The sequence below is a fragment of the Diorhabda sublineata genome, chromosome 4 (assembly GCF_026230105.1).
Source record: "Diorhabda sublineata isolate icDioSubl1.1 chromosome 4, icDioSubl1.1, whole genome shotgun sequence".
Lineage (NCBI taxonomy): Eukaryota > Metazoa > Arthropoda > Insecta > Coleoptera > Chrysomelidae > Diorhabda > Diorhabda sublineata.
In genome coordinates, this window is record NC_079477.1 from 7317059 (window position 1) to 7344631 (window position 27573).

The 27573-nt window shown below is 30.1% G+C and overlaps 1 protein-coding gene across 1 annotated transcript; it reads right to left on the reverse strand.

Annotated features, from left to right (window-relative positions):
• Positions 1-1460: 1460 nt before the first annotated feature.
• Positions 1461-27573, reverse strand: LOC130442437 (uncharacterized). Its single transcript, XM_056776544.1, has 17 exons — positions 27248-27573; positions 26674-26839; positions 23353-23439; positions 22989-23152; positions 21457-21994; positions 21203-21358; positions 19407-19720; positions 17656-17856; positions 17371-17598; positions 11656-12241; positions 9411-9660; positions 9036-9228; positions 8230-8390; positions 7809-7917; positions 7572-7748; positions 5856-6076; positions 1461-4149 (listed from the first exon to the last, which is right to left on the reverse strand). Exons 1-17 carry the CDS (start codon positions 27360-27362, stop codon positions 3823-3825), a joined length of 3993 nt encoding a protein of 1330 aa, XP_056632522.1. The 5' UTR covers positions 27363-27573; the 3' UTR covers positions 1461-3822.

Sequence of the window (27573 nt, forward strand, 5' to 3'; positions counted from 1 at the left end):
ATTGCAAAAATGGTTGTAGTTTCTGCTGTGGATATGGATGGATCAGGGCAAGTATGTTATTTAGCTTGTGGCCTCAACGTTCCACTATATCCAAGTACTTCCGATGAAAAAAGCACATAAGAACCAGAAATTTTGGAGGATTGGAGACCGATAATGAGAACGATGATAGAGAATTGAATATTTTTGAGCGACAATAGGAAGACGACGAAAAAGAAGAAAATAACTAGCTTCCGATCACAATTTTATTATAATTAAAATTATATTATTATAATTAAAATCAACAAAAATATTCACCTTTTAATAAAAGCTTATTATGCCATAATTAACCTTCTGAGGCTAACATGCCTTCGCAGGGCCGACAGTTTACAATTTACTATTGTGCCACGCTATAGCCCGACGGATTCCAGTACAAAATGGTGGGTCAAACGTGTCAGTTGTTTCGAGTGAATTCGGTCTCAGCGACGGATGTTACCTTTCGTTTAACACGTGCTCGGACCTACAGACTGACCTTAACTTCAGTAGTTGTATAATACTGAAAATAAAGTAAATGAAAAATTTATTTTGAAATATATTTACTAATCCAATTACGTATCATATTATTTATTTAGAATTGTTTAAAATAAAATGGCTTCAGTCAGTTAAGAAGACGAACAGAAAAGACTCCAGCATCTTTGGGATTAAGCTGAATCAGATGGAATGGCAAAAGCTTATGACAGAGACAGCAGTCTTGAAGAAAAGATAATGTCGAAATTCAAGATGAGGATTCTGACTCAGAACGAGACATATCTGATAGGTAGATAGATGCATTTGAATTAAGAAGACATCGTGAGCTTTGCTTCATATCAAAAGATGACACCAAATGGAAGAAACATTAGAACTCGCGCTGAAAATATTAAAATTCATCTGCCGAGAATTAAAGAAGCTAAACAGAAGACAGTAGCAGCTGAAATATGGACTTTATCACAAATGGCATGATAAAAAATATGGTGACAAACACAAATATGGAGATTAAATGAATGGAATACTCAGAAAAGAACAGAACGCTAATACCAACGTACAAAGATTAAATAAAAGCTCTGCTTGGATTGCTTTATATTGCTGGTAAAATGAAAAGCAATTATCACAATCGAATAGATGGCATGGGATTTGAAATATACAGGCTGACAATATCATTAGAAATATTCAAATTCTTGCTTCACAATTTCCAACGATAATACAACAAGGCCAGAACGACAGAAATATGATAAACTGGCAACGGTAAGGACATTTTTTGATGCATTTAATGCTAATCTACGCAGGTATTTCTCTTCTCTGCGAGGAAGAATAAACCACAGATTCCAGAAGAGATGAAGTTAAAAAGGCCTGAGAAAAGTTTTATGTTTATATATATATATATATATATATATATATATATATATATATATATATATATATATATATATATATATATGGTATGATAATTGGTTAGATGTCAACAAAAGGTGGCATATAACTTTGCGCGAATTACAGGACGTTGGCCGTTAGTAATGTTTATGGTGCATGAAATATAGCATCCATTAACTCATGTGATATTTAAGATGAATGTACAGTCAAAACAACTCAGAAGAGTGTTCTCTAAAATTCTGGGCAACCAGAAAAAACATTCCAAAAATCATAAAGATAAGAATCATTTCAATTGTAACAAAAAAATTTTAAGTCAGTAATTAGGATTGTTATAATTTGTGCTTTTATAATTAAGAACTGATGTTTAGGGAATCCTCATTTTAGTTTCTACTACAATAATAATAAATTTTCCGTTTTTATTTTAGGTTGCTTACTGTAATTTTCTAGAAGTTGATAATGATATATTATCAACACTTAGGATTCCAATGATGTAACATTTTCTTTTACGGGCTCGGAGACTGATGTTAGCTTGTATGTTACAATCAAACATGATAGTTGCGCAAGGTTAATGATAAATAAAGATATGTGTGAAATATATTCCCTTACTGTCCTTTTTAATTTGAAATATATAATCCAGAATTCATAATATACTATAGTTAAATATAAATAGTTAAGTCACTTATTTTAATTAAATATGAATAATTAATAATAAGTACATAAATAATGGGCGTTATTTAATTATACAAAAGTTGTAGAGAATTTTATACCCTACAACTTTCATAAGTAGTGCAAACCTCATTTAAATAATAGGAAGCGAGATATTCGTGAAAAACCAATTTTTATGACCTCTGACCTTAAAGCGTTCAATACACTTGAAGCTGCTTGTTTATACTTTTCCTAATCCCTTTAAATCAAGTGGAACTGCTTCATTTTTTTCATACTTTGTTGAATTGTGGATCTACCTATTCTTACATTGATATAAAAGAGATCTTTTGATGACTCCACAAATTTACACGCGTCCTTGAAAGTTTTTTCAAAGCCTCTTCCTCAAGTTGTTGAACAATTAGTATCTCCTTACATACATACAATCTGTGAACATGTGAACAAGGAATAGCACCTCTCTTACAATTTTCCATATTTCTCTAAGTCACTTGGACCTTGGATTTTCCTTTAATATTGTACTACTGTTGCATCAATATAAAGAATCTTTTGGTAAAACTACAAATTTACATGTATATAAAAATTTTCTTGGAGGAACTTCCTTTTAGCTGTGTCTCCTTGCCTCATCTACACTACCTCTGAAAATGTGTTCTGAAGCTTCCTTTTGCTTTCTTATATTGTGCAAATACCTTAATATTTACACTGTAAGTTAGCGTACTTAAATCTACCTTACTAAATTGAAGCACTACTTTATTCGAATTTTAAGAACCACTAGTTCTATAAATTTGTTCAGTCCAAAACCACTTCTGACTATATAATATAGTCAGTTATTGATTTTAAAACAGCTTGTAGATTTCCCGTGCATACATTGTACATTGTACTCCGCAAATCTCAAATTATATGAGAAATTTGGAAATTAGAGAAGGATTATGGTTTGTACAATAATAGACAAGTTAAAAGAATTGATATACCAAATATATGAGTAAAAAAATTAAAAAAAACATGGAATATAGCATTGGGTGAAATCCTATGAAACAGAAAAAAGTGAAAAACAAATCATATTTAAGAATCGTCACTAGATCATCTCAATAAATTTTATTTAAAAATACTAAACCTAACCATCATATTCAGTTAACAGTGGCAGTATCGTTCTTCACTTTATCGATGAAATATCTTCAGACTTTTCTGTTTCGGATCATCCTCGTAGCCTCAATATTAAAATCAGTTATTTGTATAAAAATAATTATTCGACATAAGAAACAAACAAAAATAATTGTATTTACTTAGCTACAATACAGATTAATAAGTTCATGCGGTCGTCCATATGAAGATACATATCTAATTATAATCATAAAAACATAATGAAATATTAAAACAACCAAATTTAAATGTCTCCTTGAAATTTAAGATCTTTTTCCAATAAAACTTAAGAGATTATTCCAGATCTTCCATGAAAATATTTACAATAAACAGAAAAAATGATTCACTTCATATAAAAATTAACATATAAGTAATACAAGCCGGCAATTTTGTCTATTGTATTTTAAGGGTCACAACAGGTGTGTCTTACAAATGAAAATGTAATTCTCGAATAAGTTTTGCATCGAATGTTTTAAAATTTTTACATACTTTTATGTTATCAATATTTCGAAAGTAATTCTTTCATGAAAAAATATAAAATGTAATTTAATATAAAGTAATAAAGTATTCACATAAAAAATTGCAGGTTCGTATTATTACTAATAACAAAAAAAACTTCTTTGTTTCAATTCAATATAACTAAATTGTTCTTATTATTTTTCTAAGTTCGTCTTTAGGTACTTGTAGCATTGTATTTATTTGTTTATCAGGACTGATAACTTGCAATAGAAAATAATCGTGCACAATTTCTTTAACAGACATATTCAATTCATTAATACTCCTAATACACCTGTGCAATATTTTAGGTGAATCCACGATACCATCCGGTAGCTTGATTTCTATATTGAGATCATGATTAACCTCATAATATGCAAGACGAGACATAGCCTTGAAATAATATTGGAGTATCAATTTTATTTCATTGTTAGGCATATTTGTCCTCAGTACTATTGTCTGTTCTCTACCCTAAAAAAGAATTTTTTTATAGATTATCCAACAAATAATATAAATTCAAATATTGCTTGATAGTAATTTTGTGGTTAGTAACGGCAACTATTATTGTTTTTTGAATGTACCAGTCCGGTTGTAAAATGTAACATAAACAGACGAAAAGATACAAAACATAAGTGTGGATAATTAATAGCACTGAAATATCGTAACCCATTTGTATATGGAGCAATATGGCTTTTATGATGCAAAACAATGACACAGTACACTTAAAGACATGACAAAACTGTCTAAAAACATTCAAGGTAATGCTCTGGTACTGCCAACGAAAACCGCCCGTATCTACAATTTTGTCAATAAAATCACAGGGCTAAATTTTAAGAGAGTATGGTGGGTGGTCTAACTAACCGATTTCACAGCCCTTGCTGCACTACTACCAGAATCATCTATTGTTCTACATACACACTGTGTCTGCAGATCTTTCACACGACACATATACGTTTGTGATCCATTCACATATTTATAAAAGATTAAGTTGCCAAGATTTATAACCCACCCTCGTATTGAGCAATTACTAGCACGTGACAAGACTTTTTTCAATATTCTTATTATAGCTACAATTTATTTGTTAATAGTATGTGTTGATAAGCTGTTCAGATAAATATACAGCTTATGCTAAAATATTTGTGGTTCAAACTTCAATGTGTCTGAAAACATTTTTACAATGATTTAAACAGGTGATTATAACAGTGGTAATTATAGCCTATAGCGCCTGCCATAATAAGAGATAATAAGAGTTTGGAGGCGCACATCACTAACAGAGAACAGTAGAAGTGAGATTCTAAGTCTACAAATACCAATTAATTGAACCACTTGGTGTCTCCAAGATGAAGTAGACCCCAATATAAATGAATCTGTTTTGCTTGAGGAGCATGCTACTATATTCCGAGCCGAAGTATTCAGTTTGATGGAATTTGCACGTGAAATAGAACAACAGTAATCTTAATATGCTCTGCTATAAAAGCCATAACGACTTGTGCTCTACGTTTATGCTTTTGAATGAGGACACCAAGGTTCAGCTCTTTGTCAAAAGACAATCTCTGCAGAGATGGATGGAAGCTCATAGCATGAGATATTCTTCCTGTCTAACCAACCAATTACTCCACTTAGACAGACGTGAAATTTGACTAGTCACTAGTCTTCGGATACGGTCGTTTAAGACGCTATCTCCATGCATTTAGGATAATCCGGAATGCTACTGATGTATGGATGAGGAAGAAACTGCTGACTACGTCATCAGTGAGAGTCCAGCGGTTCCAACACTTGGACAAGCCTTACAGTTTGCCTAGTGACGTTGAAAGGTTTAAGTCAATTTGTCTAATAAGTTTTGCATGGATATCGGCCTTTGGTAGTTTTAAGTACAGCACGACGGACCTATCAGACGGCCTCTGTGCGCAACAGTTATTGACCCCTTACTAGGCTAGCTATGATCTATTATAGCCCTCAATAAACTAATGGTCGTATATGTATATTGAACATACAAATATTAATGATAATTATTATATAAGTATTTTTAAAAGAAACCTCCATAAACTAGGTGTCACTATAAAATGACACCGAAGCGATTCATTACCAGATAGTCAAAACAAAATGTTTTCATATAATATAGTAGGTAAATCAGGAGCTTCAAAAGCGTTTCTATAAAATTTAAATTGATATCTTACCGTAAATTGTACATATATTCCTTTCTTACAACCATATTCATATAATCTTAACCTATGTTCTAAAGTAAGATTACCCTCCATAAAAATTGTAAACGCTCGAAATATATTTCTTTCCATTTTATTGTAAAAAATATCTATATTAGAGTAGAAATATTTAAGCAACAGACTTTTTTCATGATTAATGAGATGTTCCAGCATCGGATTGAAATAACTGTAAGCATCTAAAACAAAAATTAATGTAATGTATCTTTGGGCTAACCAATGATGATTGACCATATTCTTCGTATTAAATCTACTTTGTTACTTAACCAAAATTTTGATTCTTAATTTCTAACCAACAGCATACAAAATAAAATTAAGTGATTTTCTACTTTAATGGAACCTCAAGTGTCCAAGGGACACTTTGAATCACTTAACTATATGATTAACATAATGGTTCCCATCAGAAGTGATGAGATAATGTATACAAAAGAGGTTATATCTCTGTCTGGTTTACATTCGTGCAATGTTGTCTAATTTTAAATAGGAAATTATTATGTCAGAATAGTAGTAACACTGTCCATCCTAACCTTTCAATCCAGCCTTATCTATATTGTTACCACTTCTTAAGAACAACCTAACAAAAATTCATAACGTACTAGATTTTCTAATTATTTTTTAAAACAAATCTACAATTAGAGAAACCAAGGTTTCAACTTTCTACTTAATATTTAGAGATTTAGAATCTGATTCTCTCCAATATTCTTGTTGAACACAGAATAGTCTAGAATACTTAAAAACCGTAAAAATCATACATGTAAAAGACAAGTTACAACGGAAAGAAGAATAATCTAACCAATACTGTAACAATAGTAATGTCCAACACTGTGTATAACAAAAGAGATCTATTTTTTTTAATTGAAAAACTCAGAAAGGAGTACTTATATGAAGGAAAAAATTGAGTGTAAAATAATCAGCTAAACCCGGAAAGGTGAAAAAATACTTTCATTTTATAATGCTTTATTGGAATGAATACAATTGGTGACTTTTTCTACTAGAAATTGGATTTTCTAGTCTTTAGTTATGAATTTAACAAAATTTAAGGAAAAGATAAAATATAAGAGAAAATTTGCAAAAATTCGAAACGAAAAATGTGAAAATTACAAATTTAACGTCAGCCTCTAGTAAAACCAGAAATTCTGTCAAGATAATAATTTTGTTAACGGTTTTGTTGTCACTCAATGAAATGCTTCCTGATTCTATAATTTAATAGTCAGTATTCGTGGAAAGCCGTCTATAGTAGTTTTCTCATCTTCTTGTTATGTACTGACATATCCATTAATTCCAGTAACGCCAATCTTTTTCCTGCTGGATATTATTGCAACTGATGAACGTGTTTATATTTTTCTAGAGGTACTTGTAAACATTAATAAAGATAAATTGGAAAAGGCCATGAAGTTACGTCAAACATATGTACCAGAAGTCATTGAAAAATATTCATTTTGATACGAATACAGATTTATCTTCTAATTGGTCACACTATTCTCTAAAATCATTTCTCCTTGAATTAATTAATACCATTTCAATGAGTAGGTAATTTCCAACAAGGTTGAAGTAAGATATATTTTCAGCTTCAACCAAATATTCTTCATTCATAAAATTCTATATGAACAATTGATCTATTTTTCATGTAAATGTAGGTAAAATATTAGTAGGTATTACTACAATATTTCTTACCAAATTGGTATATATTTTTAAACTGGAAAATTTTTCTGAACATATCACATACTACTTCAATATTGGATTTATAAGCTTCTTTGAAAAAGTCAACAAGCACCGCGTTTCTTGATTCTAGATCTATATTATCAATTCTGAAAAGTGGCCAATTTTTAGGAGAATCTAACAAATTCAGATCTGAAAAGAAAACGAATAAAATTAATACTAATAAAAATTTTTTTCATAAATTATTCTTACCAGGTGACTGCAAAATTTCATAAGCATAGTAAAACGCCTTGGATTTTGTGAGTAGCTTGGCAAGTAATATATAGCGTCCCATAGGAGTTAACTTTCTCAATCCAAATTGCTATAAACAACGTGTATTCAAAGATAATAAATATATGTGAATAATAAAAAATAATTTCAAAAAAATCTTCAATATAGTCTGATTTCAAATTTCAATTTAAAACAAAATCTTGTTATTATCAAATTCAATAATTTCTTTTTCATATACAATACTCAAAAGCTTATTACTTTATTTTTGTAACACATGTGCATTTTTATAACTATTTATAATATAAATTTACTCGTTCATTATAGAATTCATATTAGAATAGGATAAACGTCAATATTGAGACACTTTATATAAGGAAAACAAGGGAAGGTAGATTGAACTAACCTTCGAAGATATTAAACTGTCCCAATCATTGAAGACTTCAACAAATCTCCTTGCATCCTCATATTGACATTTCCTTTCAAAAACTAACAACATATTGAAAGCGATTACTTCAAATATCCCTTTTAACAAATTGTTTGTCCTAAAATTTGGCTCTATACATCCTAAAAACGAATAAAGTTTATGCATAGTGAATATAACATTGAAAAATAGTGATTGGAATAAAAATCAGTAAGTGATTAATGAATTTCAATTTATTATTTGATCAGTTTCAAAGTAAAACAAAACACATTTTAAGTAGAGTCCTATCAAATGATAATAAATATAACAATAAATTAAATAAAAAGGTCTTCACTCTATCCTAAATTCTCTTAGTAAAGTAATACAAAAAAAATAAGAAGATAAGGAAAATATATCTTTATATTTAAATATGTTATTTAATAAAAGTGTTATGACGCAGGTAGGCTGAAACGTATTTGTATCTAATTCATACAACTGATAATAATATTTTAAAAAATATAAATTTTTTTGTAACTAAAAACTGTCGAATAATAAATAATCTCAACAAATTTTCACTATTTTCATGATCTAGAAAACACCTCAATAATTTTCGCAACCTATTTTTTTCATTCCAACAAAAATATTAATTCTGATATTAAAATAGTTCTAATTAATTTTTCAACACTTACACACATTTTTTGAAAGTTTGAAAATTATGAATCATTCAATGTCAAAAAGTATATAAAACTCAAAATAATAAATATTTTATTATATAAAAAAAAACAGTTTTACATATGACAGTAATTTACCTATATTTTCCAATAGGTCTAAAAATTGGTTACATGGATGCTTACAGGACTTTATGTCGGCTACACACATAGTAACAAAATGCTGTATAGTAGTAGGACTTTTATATAAATCTAATATCCTTAAAAATCCACTTCCATTACCATTCAAAATGAATTTATTCAATTCAATAATATGGCTTTCACTCATGCTTACCTAAAGAATAATAAGAAAATTTTTATTATGGAACAAATAATGTCAATTATTTTTAAACTAGTCAAAAAGTTCAATTGATAACAAAAATAAGGAGGCTACTAGAGAAATTGAGTTGTATTGGAACAATTGTTTGCTGTTATTTGCTATTTTACTTATTTATATAATAATTTGAATACACTCACTTGGTGACAACTTGATGGTAAAAGATGATGTAACGACTGATCAAAAATAAATCCTTCGTTAAATTTGAATTTTCCAATAATTGGTTGATCTGGGTATCCATAATAATCTGAAGTCGCTAAAGCAGTAATATCAGTAGTACTGTGTGTCATCACACTGTTCTCCACAGGAGAATAACGTTGAGAAGTTTTAACCTTTGAAGAGCTACAATTTGGAGTCGGACATCTAAATGTACTTGATATACTCATAGAACTAAAACGAAAAGTTGTGAAAGCCCAATTTCAATCATGTGTGATAACACATTTATCACCATTACGTGATTTACAATTTTGAAAAAGGTTTTTCAAACCTTCCAAGGTTCACTGACTAAATACAACATAATTATCGAACTTAAAATTAGGATAGAAATGTCACATTTTATGTGGCAGCATCAATACAGGAAATGATCTTTTCATTCTATGATATTATGATGATTATTCAAATCACTTATTTTTTAGCGTTTTGTGTCCAGCCATTATAATGAAAATACTTCCACGTTGATCGTTTTATTGATAGTTCCTTCCGGAAATGGTGCATTTAGTAAAAAATTAACCAGACTTACGTTGACAATGAAAATAATAGTGGATGTTTGAGCAATGTAACTGACGAACTTCTGATTAAAGTTGCTGTAAACCCAAGTTTTTTTGTACGTTTTTTTTGAAATTCTAAAACCGTACTTAGTGTATTTCATACAATGTATTCATAAAGTGACAAAACGGCTTAATCACTGTTATCAATAATATTAATAAAAAATTGAATAGAAAAGTTCAAGTAAACAAACTAAAACTTGAAACGTTGATATACTAATCAAAATACTTGTACTAAAATTATTCAAGGTAAGTCAACAAAATGACAATCAATTTTTTAATTCTGTAATAAATAGTAACATAAGTATTTGATATTGTGACTGGTACACAGCCGCACGCTATCTTACAGCGTCACACAGTGTGTGCATTTGGTCTGCGTTTTGAGTGCTACATAATTTTTTCAAACACTCCGAATCATGAGAAGGAAAATTTAGGAAGAAAGGGGTTAAGTTTCTCAAAAAAAAAGAAACCGCCAAAGTCACTCGCTTAAATTAACAATCATAAGATGTGCAAATTAGGTGTTTAAAAATGTAGATGGAAGTTGGCTCGATTCAGATTATTGAAAATCAATGTATTCCAATTAGACACTTGACTGAAGAGACTCAGGAAGCCAGATACAAAGATTTCAACGTTTCAGGAACGGTATATGAAAAAAAATTCATGAATAGCGACAAATAGCGATTTGTTGACAATGTTAGTTTTATCGCACCCTATTTTTGCTTCACTATGGAAAACTCTCAAAAAAATATCGTTGTATTCAGATGTTCTATATTTACTAAAGTACACTAGTCCGAATGAATAATTATCCTTATCAATCTTAAGTATTGAGAAACCAAATGATGACTTATCAGAGCTAGAGGTATTAGATCAATATGGACCATCATATTATGATACCAGTTAAGAATTTATATGAATTATTTCTTAATTGATCCAAATTCTATTTAATGTACATTGATTATTAAATCTTACAATCTACAGTTTGAATAAATAAATTTGTTTTTTGACCCCTATGCACTGGCCAATCCTGCCAAAAAGATTTTTTCATTAGTTTTTCCACCACCTGGGAGCCCAAAGCTTAAATATGGACAAGTTTCAGAATTTTGTTCGTCTAAATCTGTCATATTGTCCAATGAGTCCGATTATAATTTGATGTAGTGGAAATTATAAAAGATGGTAAGGATCTCCATCTATTATTGGGTAACCATTGAACTATTGCTAATAGAAGAAGCTATCTGTAACTAGGCACAGAAAGTTCTACAATGTTATAGAGCGTAGTTTGAGATGAAGAAGGAGCTCACAGTACAGCAATTAGTTGAATATTGAAGTTACGTGGCGAATATAACATTCCGGAGAGTACCAAGTGAAATATAAAATGAAGTGATAGTTACTGAATTATTAATAGTGTTGTAACTAGTGTAATGATTGTGGTGGAAAAACGTTCTTGTATACTTTTTTATACAAAAAATATTTTTTATCACTTTCCTAAGACTGTAAAATAATTAGAAATAATGTACAGGGTTTACTGCTTAAAAAATTTCTTGGTTCCACACCCTTAACATTACTTAGGACTATAGCTATAAAAAACTGACTTATTAAGTGATAAAAAAGTGGCAGTACTTACTCACGACATTTAGTAACAGCTTGGGGTACATATTGATAATTTTTTACACCTTGGAGTGAATATACATCTGAATTATTACCACCAATATCCAAATCACTGCTCGATCTTCTTGTACCGATAGAAACAGGGGAATTACTTTCTTCACGAATAGATTTTCTTGACGAATAACTGGGAGCGACATAATTGAGTCTGTCATCAGCATCAGATAAACTGTTTTGATCATAATCGAAAGGAGAAGTTTCACAATCATTGTTTTGAGATCTTTCATATTTTTCTCTTTCTATAGACAAATTCTCATCGATGAAATTGTCTAATGATTTCTCCTCTAATTCCACTGTCGCTTTTATAGCTCTCAGTAAACGAGGTTCTACTAATGATAAATTAGTTATTTCTTTTTTAACGACTGTGTTGTAGATGTCCATTGATAAGTCTCGGTTGTTTGGAATTTCTATTATCAGTAGTTTACAGAGTATTCTTTCGAAAAATTCGGGGGCAATGAATTGAGTTCCTTTGCAAATTCGTTTTATTACTTCCCAGTTATCTCTTATATTAGACCTAGTGGTTAAAATGTCCAGTAGCGTGTTGGCTATGTCAACAAATAAAAAAAATTATTTAATCATACAGTGACCATATAAAATGATAGGAAAACAAAATGAATACCTTCTACCAAAACAAAACCAGAGTCCAAAATTGATTGGAATGAGATAAAATTTGATGTAATTTTGAAAATCATATGCAAAATAAATAAAACATGCCATATAAGAACAAGAATTTATACTTCAGCTTCATTTGTCCAATTGGTTACACTTGTTCTTTCTAACAGTCACAAATACAGATATACTTTTCACCCTGTTATCAATTTTAACCCAAATAAATAAAGATCAGACTAACGAAATAACAAATTGATGCACCTTTTTTGTTATTTAAAATTTCTTGCAGTTTAGACATTTATACAACCCTAAAATAGATTCTAGCAATTGGGTATTACTTGTTTACTTTACTAGTTATCTACACAAAACTTTTCTGTTTTCTATTGCCTTTAATATCCTTAAACTTTATCAATGGCTCCATTATGCTTCATAAGGGGTAACTGGATATCAAATACAATTATGAAATGAAACGTGTATAAGATATTCAACAGGGGAATACTATACTACGCGAAAATACTAACGAATATACAATAACGTGAGGAGACTAGTTCTGCAACAGTAATGCCACTTATTGTCCTTCTGTAACTATGCATTACTGAGATCATGCCATTAAAAGAAGGCTCCTTTTGAATGGAAAACAATCAGGAAAAAGTTTAGAGAATTGAGATCTGATGAGTATGGTAGATGTTTAATTCATACCACCAGTTTGTCCAAGTGAGGCTAGCGACCCGCTTGGGTAAAAAAAAGTGCTCAGAGATCCAACGGTTTAGCCTCGGATATGACTGGATTAAATAATGACAACCTGGCGAGAAAAAGGATTAAGCGCAAAAGGAAAACGACTTTACTTAGAATTAGATGCTGGAATGTAACATCATTTAATAATAAAGACCAAGAAATTTTACTCGAAATAAAAAGACACAAATTAGATATATGCGCCGTTTCGGAGACTAAAAAGAAGGGCAAAGGCAACAGGAAATATGGAAACTACATTCTAATATACAGCGGCAAGAATAAAAATGAAAGAGCAACATCAGGAGTTGGTTTACTGCTACACGAAAGCAACGAGAACCAAATCAGCAATATAATATACGTTAACGACAGAATACTTCAGGTGACGATCAACCTACAAAAATCAAGACCAACGCATATAATAAGTATCTACGCACCCGACAGCAGCAAAACACAGGCGGATATAGACATATTCTATCAGACATTACAATCTTAGACGGTATACCCAATCATGACGAAATAATAATCTTAGGGGATTTCAATGCAAGAATTGGCGACGAACTTATTATCGGTATCAAAAATCGATTTAATGAAGAAACAATCAATTAAGAGTGGTGAAAAAATGATACAGCTATGCATACACAATGAACTAAGAATTAATAACACCTTCTACCCACATAAACCACAACATAAATATACATTCGATAATACACGAGGACATAAATCAACTATAGATTTCGTAATTACAAATAAAAATATCCATCTGACAAGAATACAGGACACTAGATCTCTAACTTCTGCAAATGCAGGAACAAACCACCAGCTTGTAATGGCAAAAATGCGAATAACCATTCAATGTTCTTGTAACAAACCTATCGAAGAAGTAAGCAAATTGAATATAGAATCCCTATCAGACGAGTCGACAAAATACCTTTATCAACAAAGGCTCAGAGAGAAAATTGCTGCTAATAATATCGAAGAGACAGATGACATCGAAGCAGCATGGACAAAACTAAGAACTAATATACTACAAGCAGCAGATGAAGCCTGTGGAAGGACTGTAAAAAAGGGGGGAAAGGGTAAGAACAAATACAAAACCAAGAAGTCAAGATCCTAGCCGAAGAGAAAAGAAAATCGTACCTGCAATACAGATCCAATGCAACAACGTATAATGACTATAAAGCTGTAAGATATAGTCAACGAAAATATTCGAAAAATTAAAAGACATCACTGGGAGAAGTTTTCGAATGATATGGAACATGACTAGGAACATGACTTATATGGGGGACAGAAAAAAATGTGGAATCTTCTGAGGGATAGGAGAAAACCAATAAAAGAATACATACAAAACACAAAAATCACGGCAGACGAATGGGAAAGACATTTTGAAAAACTTTATAGTTCAACACAAGCTAACGTATCGGCACAGGAATTACCCTACGAAGATGAAAACATCAATGGAATACAAAATAGGATTTTCTCCCTGCATAAAATACAACAAATGATAGCCAATAAAGAACAGAAAAGCCCCAGGCATCGACGAAATAACAAACGATTCGATTTGATCATTCAAATATGGAGGCGACACACTGTATGATGAACTACAATCCATCTTCAATAAAGTACTAGAGGTCAAAAATGTACCAACTGAATGGAAAGAAAGTATTCTGATACCGATTTTCAAAAAGGGAGAAAAAACTGATCCCCAAAATTATCGAGGCATTAGCCTGATGAGTAGTTCTGAAACTATTCACTAAAATTTTAGCAGAAGAAGTAATGTCTACCGGGATATGTGAAGAACAGCAAGGTTTCAGAAACAACAGATCTGCTATAGATGCTATATTTATAATGCGCCAAATAACTGAAAAAGCCATAGAGTTCAATAAGGCAGCCTTTATGTGCTTCATTGATCTCACCCAATCGTTTGATAGGTTACGCTTAACTGATGTTATAACTCTACTAAAAAAAGGAACGTTCACCCCAATATAATAAAAGTTATCGAAAAACTTAACACCGATAATTATACTTTTGTGAGAACGGCAAACAAATTAGGCAATAAAATACCTGTGGCAACTGGTATCAGACAAGGGGATAGCCTAAGTCCAATCCTGTTCAATATTATAATGGACAAAATCATCAACAAAGTAAAGCAAGCCGGGAGAGGATACCGAATGGGAGACAAAGAGATAAAAATAATATGCTATGCTGATGACGCAGTAATCATCTCGGAAGACGAAGATAACTTACAGAAGCTCCTGTATAAATTTCAACAAATAGCGAACATGTACAACATGCAAATATCCACAAAAAAAAAAAATCTTACTATCTAAAGAACCGAGAAGATGTAAACTAGCGATCTACGATCAGAGTGTAGAACAAGTGATGTCCTTCAAATATCTAGGAACAAACATAACAAGCGATAGAAATCTAAAGAAAGAAGTAAAAGCACAAACAACGAAGGCAGCATTAATATTAGGATAACTTAGAGATTTAATTTGACGAAATAAATACATGAGCACAAAATGTAAAATTAGAATATATAAAACTTGCGTAAGGCCGATCATTACATATGCAATAGAAACTAGAGCGGAGAACACAACCACTAAACGGCTCCTAAGAACAACAGAAATACGCACTCTGAGATCAATAACAGGAGATACGTTACTCGATCGAATGAGAAATGAAGAAATAAGGGATGTGTGATATTCAGGATGTAGTAAGATGGGCAAAGAGCCGCAGAAGAGAATGGAGAGACCATGTTGACAGAATGCCAAATGAACGGTTAGCAAAAATTGCAAAGGAAAAGAAACCAGACACAACTCGACCTCCTGGACGACCACCTATAAGGTGGTATGAAAGCTGGTCCTCATCATCCCAACTACTCCTGGAGAACCCTTGATGAAAATACAGGACCTAGTCCTAACGTAAGAAGAAGAAGAATTTGTTAGGAACAAAAGACCATGAACCTTGTCCTTAGTGGGGTCGTACCCCGTGTAGACTTCATTGAACAGGTCAAAATTTCAACTTACACTTTAGTTTTTTGATTACTAAAAAAATAATCAATCTGATTTTTGATTCTTTTGTTCTTTTTTCTTTACAGATGAAGAACAAAAACACCACTTTAGGCTTTGCAGGTTCGTTTTAGGGTAATACCTAGGACAGCAGGATTCATTCTAGGTGAATCACATGAAAAGTCTAAATGTATCTGCTTCTGATCGTCAGTCAAGTTATGGGATACTAGGCATCCCTAAATTTACGATAATAATTTGTCAAATGGATTTATGCTTAATCTGCAGTTCAAGAACAACTATCATTTCCCAATATTTTATGGCTGGGTTACTAGTCTTCTATTATGGTGGTCAGAAAACACTTTCCCAGTTGTCTGAAACCACATTTCAAATGAATAATTATAGGCTACCAAGAAAAATCTACCCTAAGCCGATTTGTTCTTTTGCACTAGGGATGTTCACCCTCAACTAGGGGGTGAACATTTTTATGATGAAAATAACCGCGAAAATTGATTGAGTGATTGAAAACTTAATTTAAAAAAAAACACGTTTTTGATCATTTTTTCATGAATGTCTCAATAACCGAAAAAGTGTAAGAAACAAAAATGCAGCTGATAAAAAGAGATAAGGCATAATACAAACCGAGTTATGATTTATTGGGTTGAATATTCTTATTGAACGAAAATTTTTTAAAATTCAATGTCGAGTAACAGAAAAATGGTCAATTTTTCAAAGTACTTTTAACAAACTTTGAACGCGTTTTTCTCGAAACTTTGAAGTGTTTAGGTTAGGTAATCATATCTCAAGTTCTACCCAATCGATTCCTTTGGAATTTGATGGAAATCTTTTTTATATATCTCTATCGTGTCTGTAATGGATTTTAAAAAATTCAATTTGGAGTATTTTTGAAAAATTCGAGGTCAATAGAATTCATATTTCATGTCGACGTCATTTTGTTAATTGTTTATTTTTTTGATAAGGTCAAGTTTTCTTGTTCCAGATCACTAAAAGGGTTGGAATCATGTAGCCACCACTTTACCGACCTGCAATTTATTTAAATTCTGTTTTTTCCCCATTTTTTTATATTCTTATAAAGTCAATAAGCATTATATGAAAACATAGACAGTAAATCTGGTTTTCATTTTTTTACGTTAGTTTTAAAAATGCCTAAAATAAAAGTTTCTAGACCAGAATATTCCCTTAATAAAAGTTATTCCAAATAATTAATTATTTGAACATCCCCATTCACATTATAACTATGCATTTTTAAATGGGTTGAAGGTATTGAATTAGAATTAATTTTATTGTTTGTAATCCACTGAACTTACTCAGAATGGGACATTGTAAAAATTCAATATTGAATAAAATGTTTTCAACGGTCTGTAAAAAAGTTAATCCAGTATTTTGTAGCGATTCAATTATAGTTTCCATAGCGTTCTTGAATGCTATATTTTCTTTCTTTAAAAAAAGATGGATGCAATTAATAAGATCGATTCTCATTTTGAAATGTCCAAAAGCTTTTAAAAATACTGCATAAATATCTTCAAAAAGCCTATCTAGAAATAATAGTCCATTTATTATATCAAAAGATGAACTAATAAGAATTAACTTACCAAAATTAGTAACATAATTGAATAAACTTCGCACTTCTTCTGATGATTCAAGATCCTTACATTTATTAAAAAATAAACTGTCCTTTATAAAATGTGGTAATGTACAGTTAACTTTAACGCATCGTCCATTAAAATAATGATGGTAACAAATTCCAGCAAAAAATCTAGGAACTTCCATAAAATTTATACGATTCGGTCCCGCTGGAAATTAATTAATTATTTAACAATGAAAAATAAATAGTTCTATTAGTAGATTCGAGATAAATATTCTTAATTTAAAATTTTAGTGTTCCAGTAAAATGTAGCAGTTTTTTATTTAAATATAAATGTTTCAAGACAATTTTCTTCTTCACAAATATAACAAAATATGATAAATTAACATCGAATGAAATTAAGAGGGGTCTTTTCTATAACAAAATTTCCTTGGCCCCACCCCTTGGTAACTAAAATTGAGTTTTTGATTTGATTTGACACCATTAGAAATACACCTCAAATCTTTGAACCTGCAAGGCAATCCACGACACGTATTATGAATTATATTACATCTTTACTGTTTTCCACTCAATTTATTAAAAAAATTACAAACTATGATGTTCATTTTTTTCTCTGTAGCTATTGATTTTGGAAAAAAAATTAAGAATATAAAATATTTTTAAATAAAACAAGGATTCTAAGTTATAATTTTATATCATCAAACTTCATCTTGAAAAAAGTTTTCATATGTATATAAGTTTTGCTAAATTCACTCCCATATAACATAACAGGAATATCAAAAAAATAACGGTGGTTAGTCCTTTACCAGTGCACGCAATTTACAGAATTTCACGTTTCTAGCATTACTGAAATAAAATTTTTAGTCAGCAACTTTTAGGGTAATATCTCCAAAAGAGGTGGGCTGAGGAAATTTGGTTAAAGGAAAGACCCATCTTAATTTCACCACTTAATTTAGAAACACCTTGTATATCTCGTGTTCTTTTGGTAACTGCTAACTATATGAATCTATAATGCATTATTTGTATCAGAGGAGATAAAAAATTTATTTATACATAAATATGCATGGATGTGTTATTTTAAATTATGGTGGTAAATTATAATTTATTGTTGAATATTTGTGTAGGTTGCCTCCTCTGAATGAGTTTAATAACAAATTGTTTACTTTATAAATTTGTTATAGTTGAAAAATATTACTGACACACAGATGACAATTTTAGCATTTATTTTTAGGTTGCTAAATCAAATAAGTATGATTCATAGTATTAAAAAATATAAGTATCTAGAAAGTTCAATTTATTGTTTTTTGTTTATAGGTTTCTATACTAGTCATGATTAAAGACAAAAAATTCCTACACTATCAGATTAGAAGATTACTATGACCTTTTAGAACATCAGATATCATCGATTTTTACTTCTAATTCTTATATCTTCTATCCAGTAGAAGAATAATTGTTTGAATATCTTTTATGCATTTATTTCTTGCTTTACAACAATAGCATGAACAAAACTCAATATAATCATATTTAGAAAGGATGGGTAAAAATTTTAAGTAATTTATCAATAATTTGATGAAATTGTGAGATTCTAGAAAACTATTAGTGGTTAGGATCAATTTGAGCATTTCAAGATTGAATTTAATAGAATTTTCAAATTTTTTCTCAACCTTAATCAAACACAATAGAATCTGCTACTTTTTGGACAGTGTTGTTAATTTTTTTTTAAATTTTAGTTCTCATTACACAATAATGCAGACTTACCTGGTGGAACAGCTGAATTTTTCCTAGTATTAGTTTCAGATTCTAAAAACGGACATTTAATTATATTTGTGAATAAGGAAGGAATGGATTGTGAAGACATGGCTAAAGCTTTGGAATTTGAGGGTGAGTTTTGGGGAGGTATAAAATTTAAGGAAACAGGCGAAGGAGGTGAAGTATTTTGTAACTTGGAAGATAACCAATATCCTCCAGAGAAACTGGTGGTAACCGACTCATTGTCGTTGATAAGGCTTTGATAGGCGGAAAATTGTTCTTCTTTGACTTCCTCCTCTGGTTCCAAATAGCCGATAGAAGAACTATAAATAAAAAAGCACAAATTGAATATTCAGATAAAACATTCATGAATAAGTTACATTTTACAATAATTATGTATTTTGTACTCTATCTATATGTATTTTTGAGCCCTATATATATAGCTCAGTACAAATCTTGACTAAAGAGCAATTTTTCAACTTCAAGTAAAAATGAAGATGAACCGAAAGTTTAAACTATGGATTAAATTCTAGTTTGAGCCAAGAATAAACAAAGTTTTTCTATTTTACAGGCCACAGTTGAACTTGTATTTAAAAAGATGAACAAAAACTAAAAAAGATCTTGCCACTTTTCTTACGAGAAAGTAGTCAACTTCTTGAATAAATACAAAGTATCGAATTCCCAAAAAAATGATGCAATGACTTGGACCAAATAGGATAAAGATTGGGAAGAGTTGGCGAGGGACTTGATGATCAGAATAATAAATTGATAATTCCTTCGATAGAACCATAGCCAATTTAAAAAATAAGGGGGACAATTTTAAAAAATATCACTTTATTGCAAATAAACTAGTGAAATGAAGGGCCTCCTTGCCTCTCCCTTATTACAGTGATAGATGATAGATTGGAAATAATTGATTCAAGTGAATAATGTAAATACTAACGTGAGTGGAACAAAAAGATAAATAACATCTTCTTAACGGAATTAAGGCAACCATAACAATTAGACTTCAAATGACCAAAACTCTCTTTACCTTCTAATACTGCATAGCATTAAGTGTATCGATAATGTTGAGAAATTATCATTGTGGTGTTTATCAAATATGAAGTTCATATCTTCAGCCATTTCATCAAAACCAAAGCCCTTTACTCAATGTATCCAAATAAAAATGAGAACAATTTGTAAAAGCATTGTTGGAATTCTCACTATCATATTGAATTAAAGTTTAAACTACCTCCAGACTGCTGGTAAAATTTAAACCGACGTTTTTCGGTAAACACTACCTATAAAACGTGAAAAAATTGATAACTGTGGTTTAAGCTGACGTTCGAGTTTTAAACTTCACTTGTAAAATAGCGCGTTAGGAGATATTACAAACTTTTCGACTACATTGTTTTCAACCTCCACTCCATATATTTCTCTCTTTAGTAGCTTGAATTGTTAATTTTGTATCATCAATAGCGTCGCGTTCAATTTCTGCTGCCTTAAAAGTATTCAAGTCCTGATAGTTTCCATTAGCTTTTAGATCAGAGGTTTTAGAAACTTTGGGAGTACCGTCCACAGTTATATCTAGTGGTACCAAAGGGAGTTCAGATTTGTTTGGTGCAGATGTGACAGGTATTTTTGATCCTTTTTCATTTGGTACTGACGTAAAGTCTTTTTGGGCAAGCACGACTATGATATCTTGATCTTTGGTCAGCAACTTTTTTATTGATACATACCAACCAGTAATAGAAAAATAATTCAACACATCTCAAACAATCAATTTTTACAAGTAGGAACAAAATTGTTGTTGAAATACTTACGCTGAAATTGATATAACATCATCTTCTCTACATTCTTGTACTGATCTATCATCTATACGACTCAATATGGTTTCATTAGAGGAAACACTATCTGACCTCTTAGGTCTCGTAGGAGGCCTCTTTGTAGGAGGCAACGGTACTTTAAATGAGGATATCCTGGAAATAAAAACAGTTTAATCAATGAACTTTATACATTATTAAATTAGTATATTATTTTGTTTAGTGAAATTTGATGTACTATATAATTATCTTACTGTGATTCACATTTTCCAATTTGTTCACATATCTTCTTTTTCTGAGACTGCTTTGAAATAAAAGTATCACAACTAGACATAGATGAAGATGATTCTACATTCATCGTTTCAATGCTACTGAAATTAATACTGTCTTTGAGTCTATACAATAATGGAACATATCCAATATCTTCTAAAAACAATCTAATGTGATGATAAGGATTGGGTCGAAGTTTCCACCTTTTATCGATAGCTTTATAGTGTCTTCTCATCTTTTTCCAAGAATCTCTCTGTAAAACTAGCTTTTTGGAATTTATATTAGTTTTTATTATTATATTAAAGCCAGATGTACATAAACTTTTATCACAAAAAAATGGTTTCTGAGCTACATCCTCTTCTTCATAGGTTACTGATGTTTCAGAATATTCATCATCATGGTTCAAGATATCTTTATTATCAATTTGTTCTTCACAATTTTCTTCTGCTCCATTTTCATTCGATTCCCAATATTCATTTCCTTCATCAGTATCTGTTGGAGAGCAATTCACATTATCATCAACTAAAAAAAGGAAAATATCAAATCAAATCAAATATTAAATCAAACTTATCTTCTTTAGTTTAAATAATTTTATAGAAAATGATCCAAATTAAGTGAACTTACATCTGATGTTTCTGTTACTAGTATTTTTAATACTAAAATGTTGATTTCGTTAATTCAAAGTTTATGGGAATCTATTAATTATATGTGCTCAGAATAAGAAGGGAGGGGTTCAATAGAATCTCACCAAATCTCATTTAAACCGAGGGGGGATAATCGAAAATAAAAAATATACAGATATTAAAGAAAAATTATTTTAAAAATTTATTTTGTCAGCTAAAAGAAATCTCATGACTTTTAAAATTATTCAGTTTGAGAGTAATATAGAAAATGATAAAACTATTGATAATAGATTTTGTAAGACATGTGGCATTTATTTCGCTTTGTGTATAAATCTGCAGAAGTACAGATCAGCTCTTCATGCGGTTCGACGTCAAATTGTAGTCAGGATTCTACCACTGCGTGTAGTAAAGTGTCGTGCTAAAGAGCTGAAGTGTATTGTGGATAAAAGTTTGGAATGAATAGACGAAGAAAACGTTGACATTTCCCGTGACTGTTTTATGGTACTACCAGAAATCCCAGATAACATCGAAAAAGTACAAAGTCTCCATGAATTGAGTAAAAATTTTAAAAAAGTATTGCTTTCATCTGTTTTCACTTTGAATTTTATTAAATGAATCAACTATAATATACCTGAACAGTCTATTATTTTTCTGAATAATAAAAAAACAATTAGTTTAAAATATTTTTAGCGTCAATCTCAAGTAAGAGAAGGGGATTCAGGCAAATCTCTCTAATCTCTAAGGGAGGGAATCTAAACTGATCGGAAAATGGCTCACATAATTAATGGATGCCCCTAATGATAAGAAATTGAAGAATAAAATAGATAAAATAGTTTAGTTGGTAATAGGTATGTATCTAATTTAATAACTGTATCATTACATATAATAATTACCTTCACCCATATCATCATGTTCAAAACTATCACTGCTGGTGTCACTATCACTTGAACTGTCTATCATAACTTGTCCAGAGATTAGTGGTGGAATCACCTGCAAATATTCTTTTTTTCGACTATCTTCTGATCTATTGGGGTAGGTATGGTACTGAAGCAGATCCCTTCAATCAATCAAAACAGTTTTTCTTTATCTAACTCTGAGATTAATTGAATGCAAAATAAATGATTATATTTAACCCCAGCTTTTTCATTGAATTCCCCTTTTTCAATTTTTTCTGATTATTATCAATTGTGAAACCAGAACTATCCAATGATATTTTTTAATCAACAATTGAAGGCAATAATTCACACAAATACTTACCCTCGATGTGAGTATTCAAATGTTGATGTTTTAGTAGTAATTCTAAAATGGTCATTATTTCTATTAGTAGAGTAGTGTACTGAATTTCTGGAAATTCAATAGATTAGATAAGTGGCCTGTTGATTGGATTTGACAGTATTATTTGATTCCTTGATTCTTGGACCTATTGATATATAAGGTAAGAGCACTAGAGCCAAACATTCCACCTATAGCCGACACTCACTAGTTTTATCTTCAAAATTTAATTAAGGTAAATACAACTGAGTTTGTGCCAATTAGTAAAGTGAACAAGAAATGTTTGCATCTGTCAGGTGAATCGTGATATTTCTGTGAATTCATACAAGACTTAAATAAAAACTCTTAAAATTCAAATTGAGAGTATATATTTGATATTTCTAGTTCTCAGTAACCATTTAACTGTGGGGCTTGAAATCGAAGTCACTTTGTTTTTATTCAGAATGACAGATGTGTCGATTGTGGGTTCACATATTTTGATTCCTATCATAGGTTGACATGTTACATCAACTATAGGTACAATAAAGAATATGTTGTGTCACAAAGTAGACATAAATAAATTTGATCAAAAAAACAAGTTTTTTTTATTTCACATTCATAAGAAAATATTAGCATAGAGCAGTTGTCTTCAGATTAGTCTGCCTGTGGAAATGTTATACCTCTAGCCACTGCTTTAAAACAGTTCAATTTACCAAGAAATACCCATTGAGAAAAATTTCATGGAAAATATCATGAGTGGAAAGAGATAGAACATTCCACAATGTTTCCTCTAGGACAAGGAAAAATTGTTGATGGATTAAATTCATATCAAGGATGAAGTTTCTAATACCAAAGATTAACTGAATATAGGAAACTAGCAGCCAGTCTTACTCATATACCTACTTATAATCTGCATTTGTGAGATGCTGATAATGATGATCTTTTCTACCTTTTATTTAAATAACAAGAATTATAGTATTTTGTTTTTGAACATTTTATTTCAATTTTGTTATTCGTTTAGCAGTATTAACAGACTGGTAATCTCGGTGATTTATTGATATTATTCATTAATTTATTTACACCACCCTATAGCGCAAGGATCAATTAAAAGGTAGGAAACACATACATAAGTGTTGGCAATTCAAACCTTTGAAGTTGTGAAGTACAAATAAACATTTAGAACAAGTGTTAATAATATACACAAAAAATACCAAAAAAGTAAGCAGTTATAGAATTTCATGATAACAAATACAAATAATGGGAAAGTTATGGAGCAGTAAAAATTTTTTGTTTTATGTTAGAAATAGTGCTGTAAAAATATTCTGAGTTTTGCATATGACAGTGATATTGATTCATTAGATATAAAGGAAAAAATTTCAGAACATTAGTTCTAGCAACTGGAAAGTAGAATTAAGAGTGGGACTTAAAAAACCTAGCATTTCTGGACAGTCAATTTTATTCGTTACAATTTTGTGAATGAATATTAAGGAAGAACACATAAGTCTAGTCACTAGATCGTCAGGTTAAACCAATATAACAGTGTGTTATGAGGTGGATAAATATGGTCAGATCGGACCCACATATATTTAACATACTTTCTGTTAACATTATTTATTTTTCTGATATGAGTTTGGATTCTTGCGACCCATATGAGGGTTTTAACTTTGATAAATGTCTAGAGATTCTCAATATGGAACCGGGGTTTCTAAAGGCTACACCAAGGATAATATTAATATTCTCAACAAAGTTAAATTCACTATCAAATATAACATCAAGATATTTGAATGTTGTAGACGTTTTAAGCACATTATTAAAAATGCGATAATTAAAATGAAGGGGGTTAAGTTTTCTAGTGAAAGATAAGGTATTACACCTTGAAATGTTGAAAGGAAGTCCATTTTTATCAAGTCTTTGATCATAACATGTCTAGTATATGTCCACTGGCACTTTTAAATAAAAAAATGCATATTCAAAAAAACAAAAATCTTGAAGACTTCTATTTATGTCAATTTATTTAGTACTAACTAAGTAATAGCCCTGTATTAAAAATGGAAGATGTTCATCATTTTTTTTATTTTAAATTGCTTTTTTTTAAAGAAATATCTTCACTAAAGTGTCTGCCACTGGTACTCTTACTTATTATTGTTACAAATTATCTTAATTTTAGGTCTCTTTCAAGAAATTATTTTTTAATGAACAAAAATTTGAGACAGTGTGACCCAAGGTTAGTCTTTATCACAATATAACTTGGGGTTGCCAGCTTTGATTATTAATATTAATAAAATATGTTTTTGTTGTTAAATCGTTCTGATTTCAAGTCTTTTCTTATTGAAAATTAGTTTCTAAAAACAAGTAATTTCAACTTTAAACCCATTTTGGTCTTTATCAAAATATGACATGACATTGATAATTTGCATAATTATATTAATGAATAAATCACCAATAACATGAATACCAAAATAGCCACCTATTTCAACCACATTAAATAATTTTACCTTAGTTATATATCAAAAATAAACATAAATGATTTATAGTTGCATTGAAATTTATATATAGAACTATACATTTTACTCAAATTGTTTAGGTTTTATCATTGACAGCTTTCTGGTTCCTACTTATGTGAACCATTTCCTATAATTCTCATTTTCTTGTATTTAATTCCGTTTCAAATGTTTTTTAAATTACATAGTTTGTTTAGGCAGTTCTATTTTTTTATCATATCAATGAGCTTTTAATCTATTTTCTAAATACTGAGATGTTTGTCCAATGTAAATATTGTAACAATCATATTTTCAGTGTTTCAGATTTTAGTTTAATGAAATATTTCAACAATGTATTATGTCCTTTACAACTTATACCAACATCATATTCAGTCCTTGTATATGGGGTAAGGAAAAGTGTCTCACATTTTGATGTTTAGTTTCTGTATTGTTCCTTACTTGATATAGTATCTGTTAATGCTTTTCTTGCATTGTTATTTGTAATTTTTTGCTTTTTAAACAGCTAAGCATCTACATTCAAGATCAGATTTCAGCTTTATCAGATTTTGATATTCATGTGGTAAGTGATTTTTATCTTTTGATTAATATAATTATGAAAGTTGTCGATGTCAAGTGAAATTTTGATAAAGACTGAAATAGGTTGAAAGGTGAATTCATTACTTGTTTTAAAAACTAATTTTCAATCATAATAGACACAAAATCAAGATGATTCAATAACAAAAACATATAGAAGGGTCTACGATATAAAATCTGTTTTAACCATACAAAGATTTTCTATCCCCAACTGCCATGTTTCATATTTTTTCAAAAAAAGTAGAATACGTACTCTTTTTGAGATTCTGTTGAAAAGGTTTCAAATTCTTCTGTAATTGAATTGCTTTCAGTAAAGCTTTCATTATTATAACTGTTTGCAAAATGATTTTGTTCTTCTTCAGAATCATTGCCTGTGAGATCATCATCAGGTTCAAAATCCAGATGTTCGTCTTGTAATTCTACAAAGTGAACATATTAATAAGTACTTATTAGGTTATAATATAATCTTCAAATAAAAATTGAATATCAAAGTTCTGTTGCTCCTACAATGAATATATATAAATCATTAAGCACGTTGTTTATTAATTTCATTTTAAAATAATTATTAATTGATTTAGATGAACTACTTAGTTACTCAACCTTAGCTATATTGTTTTTTGTATACTTCATATTTCCTTTTGTTTAAACATATATTTCCACTATTTAAGGTAAACTATTTGTGATTTGTTTTCATATATCATCTTAATTTGATTAGTTACTCATAATAAGTCAACAGTAAATATTTTGATTTCTAAATAATTTTTTTAAGAGGTATTTTGAATCATACACTTTTGTATCATAAAGTTTCCAAATAAGAAAATTACTACCTAAATTTTCAGCTTGATTGTTCGTTTTGGATGTCCTAAAATTGGGAAAAGTAATTTTTAAATTATTTGTTGAAATGTCCACTTTTCTTCTATTAGTTTTATTCCCAACCTTCATTTTGAGGTTATTGTGTAGAAATCACTTTCGCATAAACAATAAGTGTAAGGAGGCAAACACATTAGTATCTCAATTATTTCAAGTCAATCTAATTGAATACGTTGAAATGAATGTAAAATAAGATATTTGAGAGAACCATAAATAAAAATTTGTAAAATATTAGACAGGTATACCAAACACATGTTACAAGATTGCCAACATTTATTACTAT

Excerpts from the sequence above, each read along its gene's own strand:
- LOC130442437 (XM_056776544.1), bottom strand. The coding sequence starts at position 27,362 with ATGAAGGTTGGGAATAAAACTAATAGAAGAAAAGTGGACATTTCAACA. Across the intron at positions 23,153-23,352 it reads TTTGAATACTCACATCGAGG|GGATCTGCTTCAGTACCATA; the intron begins GTAAGTATTTGT and ends GATTGATTGAAG. Across the intron at positions 9,229-9,410 it reads TACCATCAAGTTGTCACCAA|GTAAGCATGAGTGAAAGCCA; the intron begins GTGAGTGTATTC and ends ATTATTCTTTAG.